Source organism: Solea senegalensis, unplaced genomic scaffold (assembly GCF_019176455.1).
Source record: "Solea senegalensis isolate Sse05_10M unplaced genomic scaffold, IFAPA_SoseM_1 scf7180000013062, whole genome shotgun sequence".
Taxonomy (NCBI): Eukaryota; Metazoa; Chordata; class Actinopteri; order Pleuronectiformes; family Soleidae; genus Solea; species Solea senegalensis.
In genome coordinates this window covers 1-11,951 of record NW_025320748.1, presented here as the reverse complement: position 1 = coordinate 11,951, position 11,951 = coordinate 1, and the positions used below count along the sequence as shown (strand labels likewise).

At 41.0% G+C, this 11,951-nt stretch overlaps 1 protein-coding gene across 1 annotated transcript; it reads left to right on the top strand.

Moving 5' to 3' along the window:
• Nucleotides 1–238: 238 nt before the first annotated feature.
• Nucleotides 239–11,264, top strand: LOC122760144 (interphotoreceptor matrix proteoglycan 1-like; the record flags this gene model as incomplete). Its single annotated transcript, XM_044015208.1, has 5 exons — nt 239–882; nt 5,857–6,076; nt 7,023–7,230; nt 8,646–8,731; nt 9,702–11,264. Coding segments are annotated over 4 exons (1,112 nt in total), but the record flags the coding sequence as incomplete, so codon positions are not given.
• Between the last annotated feature and the right edge of the window lie 687 nt (nt 11,265–11,951).

The following is an 11,951-nucleotide window of genomic DNA, read 5'->3' as shown; positions in this document are numbered from 1 at the left end:
AAAACGGTGTCCTCGCCGGGTTCACCCACATTAGACTCAAGTGATGTTCATTTGTACTTCATTTGTGGAAGAAGTGACAGAAGTGACAGAAGCCCCTTTTTTAAGCTAAAATCTAAGCATGAAGCCGTTTGAATGTGTTATGCATGATTCAGGCTCATTTCTGTAATTTGTGGAAATCCTTTGTTGAGCATCCATGATTTAATTCAGCTTTTTTTTTTTTACCTCTGACATTTCAAAGAGGTGGCAGCTTCAGATAGACGAGACACAACAGAGAACATCAAAGACCAGCCGGAGGCGACACAAGAAAGTGATTCCTCCCCGGAGAGAGACATCAGCGCGACAGCACCGCCGGTTTCACACTCCCTCCCTTCACCTCCGGCTACGTCTGCTTCTGAAGTTTCCTCGTCCAGCCCGACTCCAGACTCTGGACTCTTTGAGGTAGCGGAGCGAACTGTGATCCCCTCCGAGTTTGATCTCACAGAGTCGGAGCTAAATGAGACTGCTGCTGTCGTCACAGATGAAGACTTAGAAGAGACACAGCAGCAGGGAGGAGGCGAAAGCCAAACCAGCTCTCCGGCGCCGGCTGCTGGCGTCACTGGCCAGAAAGACCTGTCCGTGGAGCTGGAGGAAACAGATGTGGTGACCACGGAGGCAAATGAGCCGCTGCATGAGGGTAGTGGCTTCATGGCAGCAGGTGACGACGTCACAACCCCCACTCCGACACTGCGGTACCTGACCACGCCCTCTATGACTGCAGCGAGCCATGGCCGGGAGCTGGTGGTGTTCTTCAGCCTGCGAGTCACCAACATGAACTTCTCTGAGGACCTCTTCAACAAGACGTCGCCCGAGTACAGATCCCTGGAGAACACCTTCCTCGACATGGTGAGTCAGACACTCTAACAACTTTATATCACGTCTAATAAACATGTGTTAGAAGTAATGTAATCTTTTTTTGACAACACCGTCATACGTCTCGAGAAACAGTACGTATGACCGTACTGTTTCTCTGCAGTAGGGGGCGCTCACAGCACAGATAGCACTGACTGCAACCACACTCTCAAAAAACCTTAATTATCCCTTTAAGACTCACTGACTTAATTGAATTAGCTTCAGATCTTAATGAGGTAATATATTATGTACTCGGCTGTTTGTATGTTCTCTCTTTTTCTCTGCAGTTAAATGTATTTATTTGTTTGTTTCTCGCTTGAGTGCAGCTTGTAAATCTCTTTCAATTAGCAGCCGGGCAACAGTTTCATTTACGAGATGTGTTTTTCTGCAGCTGGTTTAAATGATCTGGATCACAGTGTCAGGGCTGTGTGTGTGTGTGTGTGTGTGTGTGTGTGTTTTAATCACGGCCCGAGCCACGAATGGCGGGGGCGCTCGGCACTCGGCATACGCTGACTTCCACCAAATTCCCCCGAAACTTGGTGGGAAGACGAACACAAAAGTTGAACGTCACCATGGCCTCAACTCAACAGGAAGTCGGCCATTTAGAGTCTTGGTGTCCATTTTGGCGACATATTGATATTTGAGGTGTCAGGATGACCATTCCTGTTTCTCTCTGTATTATTAAAGAGATTTTCGTCCGTGTGCAAGTAAAGGGATAATTGGATGGAGTTAAAGGGCATTTAAGTGTATTTTTCCGTGTAATTTCAAACTAGTTGGCGACAGTGGTCGACACACTCTTTGGCTGTTTGTTTTGTTTGTTTTTTTCACTCCCAGTTAATTGTTTGTGGTGTAAAGATTTCTGCTCTTTGTGTAATGAGACACTTTATTCTACTGAAGGACACACACACACACACACACACACACAGACACACACACACACACACACACACACGCTGTCTTAACAGCTCTTACAAAAACACTCATTTGTTTGTATCGACTGCTGACACTGTGTGTGTATTTGTGTCTCTGTGTATGTCTCTCTCTGCGTGTGTGTGTGTCTCTGTGTCTGTGTGTGTCTCTCTCTGCGTGTGTGTCTGTGTGGATCTGTGTGTGTCGCTCTCTGCGTGTGTGTTTATTTGTGTCTCTGTGTATGTCTCTCTCTGCGTGTGTGTGTGTCTCTGTGTGTCTCTCTCATGCGGTGTGTGTCTGTGTGTATCTGTTAGTGTCTCTGTGTGTCTCTCTCATGTGTGTGTCTGTGCGTGTCTGTTTGTGTCTGTGTGTGTCTTCTATGCTTTGTGTCTGTGTGTGTCTGTTTGTGTCTGTGTGTGTTCTCTCTCATGCAGTGTGTGTGTCTCTGTGTGTCTGTTTGTGTCTGTTTGTGTCTCTGTGTGTGTCTCTCTCTGTGTGTCTGTGTGTTTGCTTGTGTCTCTGTGTGTGTCTCTCTCTGCATGTGGGTGTGTCCTAGTGTGTCTGTATGTCTGTGTCTCTCTCATGCAGGTGTGTGTCTCTGTGTCTGTTTGTGTCTCTGTATGTGTCTCTGTGTGTCTGTGTCTCTCGTGTGTGTGTGTCTCTGTGTGTCTGTTTCAGGGGTTCTGTGTGTGTCTCTGTCTGGCGCAGTGTGTCTGTGTGTTTCTGTTTGTGTCCCTGTGTGTGCTCCTCTCTGCATGTGTGTGTGTCCTAGTGTGTCTGTTGTGTGTCTCTCTCACGTGTGTCTCTGTGTGTCGCTGTGTGTGTGTCTGTTTGTGTTCGTGTGTGTGTCTCATGCAGGTAGCGGTCTGTTTGTGTCTGTGTGTGTCTCTGTGTGTCGCTGTGTGTGTGTGTCTGTTTGTGTCTGTGTGTCGCTGTGTGTGTCTCTGTGTGTGTGTCTGTCTGTCTGTCTGTTTGTGTGTCTGTGTGTCTCTCTGTGTGTCTGTCTGTTTGTGTCTCTGCATGTGTGTGTGTGTCTCTGTGTGTGTGTCTGTGTGTGTCTGTTTGTGTGTGTCTCTCTCTGTGTGTGTGTGTGTTCCCCAGGTGTGAATGTTGTGTATATTAAACATGCAGAGACAGAAGCTGGTGCACAGTCAGCAAACCTTCAAATGTTAACTTGTCTGTGAGAAAACACGTGTGATTCCTCCTGGATTTAGTGACTGAATGAAGACAAAAAACTCAGGGTTGATTAAATAAAAGGAGTTTTTTATCTCTGCAGTTTACAGTGAGTGAACGTTTAAAAGTTATTGATCAGAGTTGTTTTTTAATCAAAGCCGACGTTTCACGGCTGCCGTTCAGAGACGAGGAGGCGTGTCATTGTTTTTAATGAGCTGCTGAAAACACAGCGTCCACCAAGAATCCACACAGAGACACACGGTGGTCACGAGGCTTTAATGTAAACATGAGTTTTACTGCACTCAACTTCAGTGTGGACCAGGAATCTGCCGCAATTACTCCATTAATCAATTATTCATCAATTCATCTTCAACTGTTTTCAGTTTCTGTCATTTTTCAGCTTCTTTAATGTGAATATTTTCTACTGCAAATTTAAAATTTATTTTACACAGTCATTATGATACGACGCGTCATTTCACTCAACAGTCTCTGTGAAACTGCGTCAGTCCAAGCAATTACCAGAGGTCATGTGGGAGTTACACAAACTAAACTGTCAAGTGTTTGTTTCTTTTGCTTAATTGAGTTGTTGAAATGTAGCACCTCCGAGGCTGTTTGGAGTGTGTGTGTGTGTGTGTGTGTGTGTGTGTGTGGATTGTGAAACATGCTAATTTGTTCACGTGGCGTCTGCCTCGATGCTCGACGACCTCGATTACAGGAGGAATCAGTGGAGAAAAGTGACGACTGAAATAAACTTAATCAGCCGTCGTGTTGTTTAACTGCGTCGCCTCGGTAAACAACACAATCTCATCAGCTGCAGCTGCTGCCACTAATGCTTAATAATCTATTTATCATTGTAGGACGCACACACACACACACACACACACACACACACACACACACACACACACACGCAGCGGCTATAAATTCATTCTGATGATGGAATGAATCCAATTTTTCAAGATTTTTTGTTAAATATTTGTAAGTGTGGTTGTATTGACACGTAAAGCTGACTGTGCTGTGAGCGCCCCCTGCTGCCAGAACGATATCTGAAGCACATTTTTAAGGCTTTGGTCTCACTGTGAGACAGACTTTTCCAACAGGAAACTGACGTTTGTAAACCACTCACTCTCCCACACCAAAGGAGCTGCTGGTCGACTGCTGCCTCGTGTGGTCACTTTGTGTCACTGAGGTGAATCTGAACAAAAGCATTTCAAATCCCGAATTGACAAAATAAGACATTTGAACTTAGTGATGGAGGCAGCAGTGGATCCAAGTCTGTCTGACAGTGAGATAAAGACGTGGACACGTGTTTTTAAGATATTCTAGCGCACTAAAGTCCTTGTGTGTGAATATTTCCAACAGAAATCATCAGAAAAGTTGTGCAGAAACTTTTCTTGTGTAATAAGAGACTCATGAGAGCAGAGCAGACCCAGAATCACCTCGTGTATAAAATGACAGATGCTCAGAAAATCTGATTGAAGACACAAATCTAATTATCTCAGATTTTCATCTGCGACTGAAGTGATTTGATAAATGAAACCAAACGCGTGGTCATTAATATCCCATTATCTCATTTTCATGTCTCTGTCTGAGGCCTGTCCATCTGTCCGTCTGTAACCTGTCTGACCTTTCTGTAACCTGTCCTCTGAAACATTTATGGTCTTTTTACGACATTTTTCACACAGTGCTACCATGTTTTTCCGATATTTTTGACACATTTTTACAATGTTTTTACTTCATTTTGGACACATAACTACCATGTTTTTACGATATTTTTGACACATTTTTACAATGTTTTTACTTCATTTTGGACACATAACTACCATGTTTTTACGACATTTTTGACACATTACTGCAATGTTTTACGTCATTTTTGACACATTAGTACGATGTTTTTACGTCATTTTGAAGACATTACTACGTTGTTTTTACTTAATTTTGGACACATAACTACCATGTTTTTACGTCATTTTGGACACATTAGTACGATGTTTTTACTTAATTTTGAACACATAACTACCATGTTTTTACGACATTTTTGACACATTGCTACGATGTTTTTACGTCATTTTTGACACATTAGTACGATGTTTTTACGTCGCTTTGAACACATTACTACGTTGTTTTTACTTCATTTTGGACACATAACTACCATGTTTTTACGTCATTTTTGGACACATTAGTACAATGTTTTTACTTCATTTTTGGCACATAACTACCATGTTTTTACGACATTTTTGACACATTGCTACGATGTTTTTACGTCATTTTTGACACATTAGTACAATGTTTTTACGTCATTTTTGACACATTACTTCAATGTTTTTACGACATTTTTGACACATTACTACAACGTTTTTACGTCATTTTGGTCACATTACTACGATGTTTTTACGTCATATTTGACACATTACTACCATGTTCTTACGTCATATTTGACACATTACTACCATGTTTTTACGTAATTTTGGACGCATTACTGCGATGTTTTTACATCATTTTGGACACATTAGTACGATGTTTTTACATCATTTTTGACACATTACTACAATGTTTTTTTTACAACATTTTTGACACAATGCTACAATGTTTTTTATGACATTTTTGACACATTACTACAATGTTTTTTTTACAACATTTTTGACACAATGCTGCAATGTTTTTTATGACATTTTTGACACATTACTACAACGTTTTTACGTAATTTTGGACACATTACTACGATGTTTTAACAACACATTATCATTAATATCCCATTATCCTGTTTCATATCTCTGTCTGAGGCCTGTCAGTCTGTTACGTGCCCTCTCATGACCTTTACTATGTTGTGAAAGTGAGTAACGGTTAAAATAGTAAAGGTTAAAATAGTTATTGTGGTGTTTCCAGCTGCTGCCGTACCTGCAGGCCAACCTGACGGGCTTCAAGAAACTCGAGATACTCAACTTCAGGAAGGGCAGCGTGGTCGTCAACAGCAAGATGAAGTTCGCCAAGTCTGTGCCGTACAACGTCACCGAGGCCGTCCACGGCGTCCTGGAGGAGTTCTGCTCCGCCGCCGCCAGGAACATGCACATCGACATCGACACACGCTCCCTGGACATCGAACCAGGTATGACACGTATGACACCTGCCTCCAGTCCAGGAGAACATGGTCGATGAGCAACTCACACGATGGTTCTGTGAGTGAGTGAGTGCTTGTGTTGCAAGTTCACAACCTCCACAAAACAACTGGAACATTCCAAGCAAAAGAACTAGCTTGAGTTTTATTAAGTTGGAGTGAATGAATGACTGTGTTTAAAGATGAATCTTTATTTCTATTGTGACATTAGCCTTGAGGGAGAAATGAGTGAAGGCCTTTAAGCTCATTGTTTATGTTCCAGCTGCGTCACACTGACGTCCAACAAGAGCTTGAGTGTGAGGACAAACAGCAGCAGCAGCAGCTTGTTTGTATTCTCCTCAGCCTCCACCAGCTTTGTCTTGTAATGTTGTCCACGCAGAGGAGCTGGAGGCAGAGCAGAGATCACACACACACACACACACACACACGTTCAAACAGACTCAGTGATCAGATGTGTGTTTGTGCGTGTGTGTGTGTGTGTGTGTGTGTGTCTCAGTTCAGCTGTTCAGAGCTGCAGATGAAGATGATGAGTGAGTCTCTGCCTCACAGGAGGCTGATTGTGTCTCATCATCATTATCATCAACATCTTATTTACTATGTTACGACGATTTTTAAGACAACTATATTACGATGTTTTTACGTCATTTTTAAGACAACTATATTACGATGTTTTTACGTCATTTTTAAGACAACTATATTACGATGTTTTTACGTCATTTTTAAGACAACTATATTACGATGTTTACCACATTTTTAAGACAACTATATTACGATGTTTTTAACGTCATTTTTAAGACAAATATATTACGATGTTTTACCACATTTTTAAGACAATTATATTATGATGTTTTTACGTCATTTTTAAGACAACTACTAGGATTGTAGTTGTCTTTATTGTCACAGATTTTAGAGGACGTTTTGTCTCCTGTCTTCACAGCTGACCGAGCAGATCCCTGTAAGTTCCTGTCGTGTGACGACTTTTCTCGCTGCCAGGTGAATGTTCGTACACAGGAAGCGAAGTGTGTGTGTGAGCCAGGCTTCCTGTCTGTGGACGCTCAGCCATGTCAGAGTGTTTGTGTCCTGCAGCCGAATTACTGCAGCACGGGGACATGTCACATCGTTCCTGGACACGGTGCCATCTGCAGGTAAACACGCTTTTACTCCTTATCTTACTGTTCATGTGTTTATGATGTTTTTGATTCTTACGACTTTTTAATGTTTTTTTAATGCCTTAATATTCTGGGATGTTTTATTTTTAATTTTATCAAGACAATTTTACGATATTCTGATACATTACGATATTGTGATGTTATTAACGACAGTTCTTATTATACTACGATGTTTTTATTCCATGATGTCATACTCTAGTATGACAATCGCGCAACATCTATATTATGCATACTGTGTAAGTATATTTCTGTTGTTACGACATTTTTTACACCTCACTATGTTACAATGTTTTTACGACAGTTCTCATTGTACTACGAACTTTTTCTCTTATTATACTACAATGTTTTTACGTCATTTCTGACACCTCACGATATTGTGAGGTGTTTTACGACACTTGTCATTATACTACAATGTTTTTATGTCATTTCTGACACCTTACGATATTGTGAGGTGTTTTACGACACTTGTCATTATACTACAATGTTTTTACGTCATTTCTGACACCTTACGATATTGTGAGGTGTTTTACGACACTTGTCATTATACTACAATGTTTTTACGTCATTTCTGACACCTTACTATGTTATGATGTTTTTTACGACTTACCGTATCATGCTCTTTTGTTTTACGATGTTTTTGACGTACTTCCTGTACTGTACTTTTTCCGACATTCATAGTTGCAGAGAGAAGTGTTATTTTCAGATGTGAGACCTTTAACCACACACACATTGGTCGATGGTGTGAAGTAAATGAACACAAACATTGTTTACTGCCTTTGTCTCCTCTCATCTCTCACATCTCCAGCCCTCGGCGCTGTAAATCAATGCTATGTTGATTTTTAATGGAGAGAAGGCGTTTATTTAATGAACCACTGACTCACAGACTGACGGAGAAAATCTCATTTGACTTCTGAGTTTAAACATTCATCTCCTCCGAGAAACTTTAGGTTACGTCCTTATCATCATCATCATCATCATCATCATCATCATCGGGCCTATTGCTCTCTCGCACAGAAGAGATTTAATTCTCTGAATTTTTCCATTTAGCCTCTGAAACTGCAGAGGAGACGACAGCTGAAGGTCAAACACAGATGATAATAACATCACAGCTCAAGTGTACAAGAGTTCTTTAAGGGGGTTTGGTGCTGAATATTTTCTACTTTCTGTCATTTTTCAGCTTCTTAAATGCAAATTTTAAAAGGTTTTATCACAAAAATCACAGTTGGATATTTTTCCCCCTGAATCACTTGGGTCTTGTGAAGAAGACATTTGCACGTGTCAAAGTGTCCTCAGGAAGTGTCCTCAGCTCTGGTTTGAGGGCGTGTAGCAGAGTTGCTGTGGCTGCAGTTCTGTTCCGCTCTCACACCTGCTTCATTATTCTCTGTTTACAGACGCATGCGCCGCTCGTCGGCGCTCGGCCTGACCAGTTAAGAAAATCTATGTTGCTGGACGTCGCCTGAGAATACACGAGGAGGAGGTGAGAGCGAGGCAGTGATGTTCTGCCTTTAATCCCGCGTGTGCAATCATGTGCTGGTGCTGGCTCTGCTCACTCAGCAGTGTTTCCAGACCATAGCAGAGACGACCGCCTGCTCTAAATCACAGTGATCGGCCCTGATGGTCTGGAGAAACATTGGTTTGGAACAGTATCGAGTTTTAGAGACACAGAGGTGAGCGGAGAGTAATTAAACCTCCCACAGGATCTGTGAGACGGAGCAGGAGAAGCTGTCGTTGGCACATTAACACACCGCGACTTATCCACAGTTCATGTCTCTCCTCGGGCTCATTAGTCTGCTCCACCTTCTGACCCGAGACACGAGACCGAACAGTTCACGTGTGAGACTCTCGGAGTCAGTTTAAGTCTACGATATCTTAAGAATACGTCTTTATCTCACTGTCAGACAGAAAGTAAAGTTTGTAAAACGCTCACTCTCCCACACCAAAGCCCATAAAGAAAAGCAGGGATTTTAGCTGGCGGGGACACAGGAGCTGCTGGTCTACTGCTGCCTCGTGTGGTCACTTTGTGTCACTGAGTGAAGGACTTCAAAAGTGGAATTGACAAAATAAGACATTAGAACTTAGTGATGGAGGCAGCAGTGGATCAACAGCTCCTGTGTGTGTGATGTTAAAATCACTGGTTTTCTCTGTGGGCTTTGGTGTGGGAGGGTGAGTGGTTTCTTCACGTCACAAAAGTTTTTAAGTTTTGTGATATTTAGCTCAAAAAATGCCTGAAAACATCAATAATCCATTTGTCTGAGTTATAAACAAAGACGGTGATAAACTGGAATAATTAAACCAGAAGATTTCAGCGTGTAGTTTAGTTTTCATCAGGTCAGAAAAAGCCTCTGTAACCAGATCCTGACTCGTACTGTGTTTGAGTGGCATCATGGGAAATGTAGGAAACGTTTAAACCTTTAATCTCACCTTTGACCTTTCCTTCTCACCTGCAGACGTGAGGACACAGACTCAGGAAGTGGACGATGGACTCAAGCATTTTCTTTCAGGATAAAACTCGTTAGTGCTTCACATCAGAGACAGCGCCCCCTTCAGGGCACCGTGACTCTCATACGACTACAAACAAACAAACAAACAAACTTGGGAAGATTTGTCGCAGGAGAAAAGCTCTGCTGACGATCAGGTGTTTACTGATCAACTCTGGACTGTTTTTTGTTTTTTTTTGTCGTAACAACATATTTTCTGTTCTGTTTTACGACTAAACAAGTTTTCTTCTAATCTACAACATTTCCTGATTTTGACATTTTCTTTAACCTGATGCTACGTGCTGGTTAGCATGCAACAAAATTCAAAGAAAAAGAACGAAGGAACAAAATGACTGAAAAACCTTAAATCAATAAACTGTGTTGCTGGTGGCTTGCTGGTTAGCATGCTAACTTGTTTAATCCTCTTGGTCAGCATTTATGGACAACAATGTCCATAAATGTCCAGAAAAAGTTTCTCTTGACAAATTTTGGAATTTAAATTTTTCTATTTGAGGACAAAAACGTCCACTTCCAAAAACATAACAGATTACAATTTTGAAGTAATGTTTTTGAGGTTTTATTTGTTTTAGCATCATGTGATCAAACTGGCATTTAAAGGATAAAAATCATGCTACTTATTCAGTGTCTGATCGTTTTGATCAGGACTGAAGTTGATCAAAAGATTTAACCCCCCCCCAAAAAACGTTTTTGTTCTATTTTTAAAGCAGTTTTTGGAAGTGGACATTTTTGTCCTTAATGACTTAAAAGCGTAGTAAATTAAACTTATGCCTGAGGGTGTAAATAAAATGAAAGAAGCTATAAAACACTTATTTTTTTTAAAAGTTATATAAAATCCTTCATTACCACAATTTAGTGTAGGCTAGTATAACTTTGTGCTAAGTAGCTAATAAGCATGCTAACTTCAGTAAAGTGTTTGTTAAAGCTTAAATGGACACGTTTGTCTTAAACTTGTCTTTATGTTACGTCATAAAAATGCGAGCAGCAACTTGGTCCTACGGTCATGTGACTGGCTGGTGGTTAACTGGTTAGCATGCAGTAACAAAAGCAAAAAAAAAAAATTTAAAGACAGGTTAGCTTTAACGTTTTGTATGGCTAAATAATGTTGTGCTGTTAGACTTTTGCTACTGGACACAGACCTAATGCTTATGTCAGGGAAGGCAGGGCCTAATCCTCAGGTTTCTACCCAGTGGTACAGTGTTAGCATGTTGACGCTAACAAGGATTATTAAGTAAGTTTTAGGCTAAAAAAAAAATCGATTTATTGTGTGAAAACCAATTACTCTGGATTACAAATGTTCTTTAAAACTTTCCTTGTAAGATTTTGTTCGATTACTCGTTAACTGTTAATGAAGTTTTCAGTCACGCCAGCTGTCGTACAAGGAGTGACAGTGAATCAGCTAATGAAACCTTATTTTTTCACTGTAAAATAACTCTGTGTGTGTGTGTGTGTGTGTGGGTGTTAGCATGTGTAAATACATCGTTAAGTTTCAGTAAAAAAATACAAACAGTTGAAGAAAAGTCGTACGTCCGTCTTCACTTTGTCTCCAGTGTTTTCTTTCAGACGCGCGGTCGCCGTTGACGACGCCGTCGTGGACAGACTGAGAGACGAGCAGGTGAGTGAAAACATGAGTGAATTTATTCATCGTTAGATCAACATTAGAAAAGAGGCGGAGCTTCCTCAGGAGTGATTGTAACGTGAAGAAGAAGAAACTGACGGAAGCAAAAAAAAAATAAGTCACAGGACGGAGCTCGGAGCGACTCGACATTAAGGTTTTTGTTTGTTTGTATGCTCGTGTTTTCAGAGTGAATCTAAACTGCGATAAACGTGTTTCTATAACCATTTATAGGTTTAAAGGTCCAGAGCTGAAAAACGCGATCATGACGACGATGTTCACCGTAGGATAATTACGTGTTTGTTTATGAGCACTTTTTAATCTTTTACGTGTCAGTTAAGTCTAAATTCTCACGACTTTGTTCACGTTACACTTACGTTTTTTTTTGTCCACGCAGGTTTGAATCGTACTTATGTGTAGTTGCACTTCACGATCATGAAATCTCATTTGCGACATTGGAATTTTAATGAGGAAAGTTGTGAGAACACAACGGCGGAAAAACAAAACTTTTCCTGAGAATTTAAACAATTCCGAACTTTGTACGACTAAATTTACAGTAAATCACCTTTCAGTTCACAGAGGAAAAA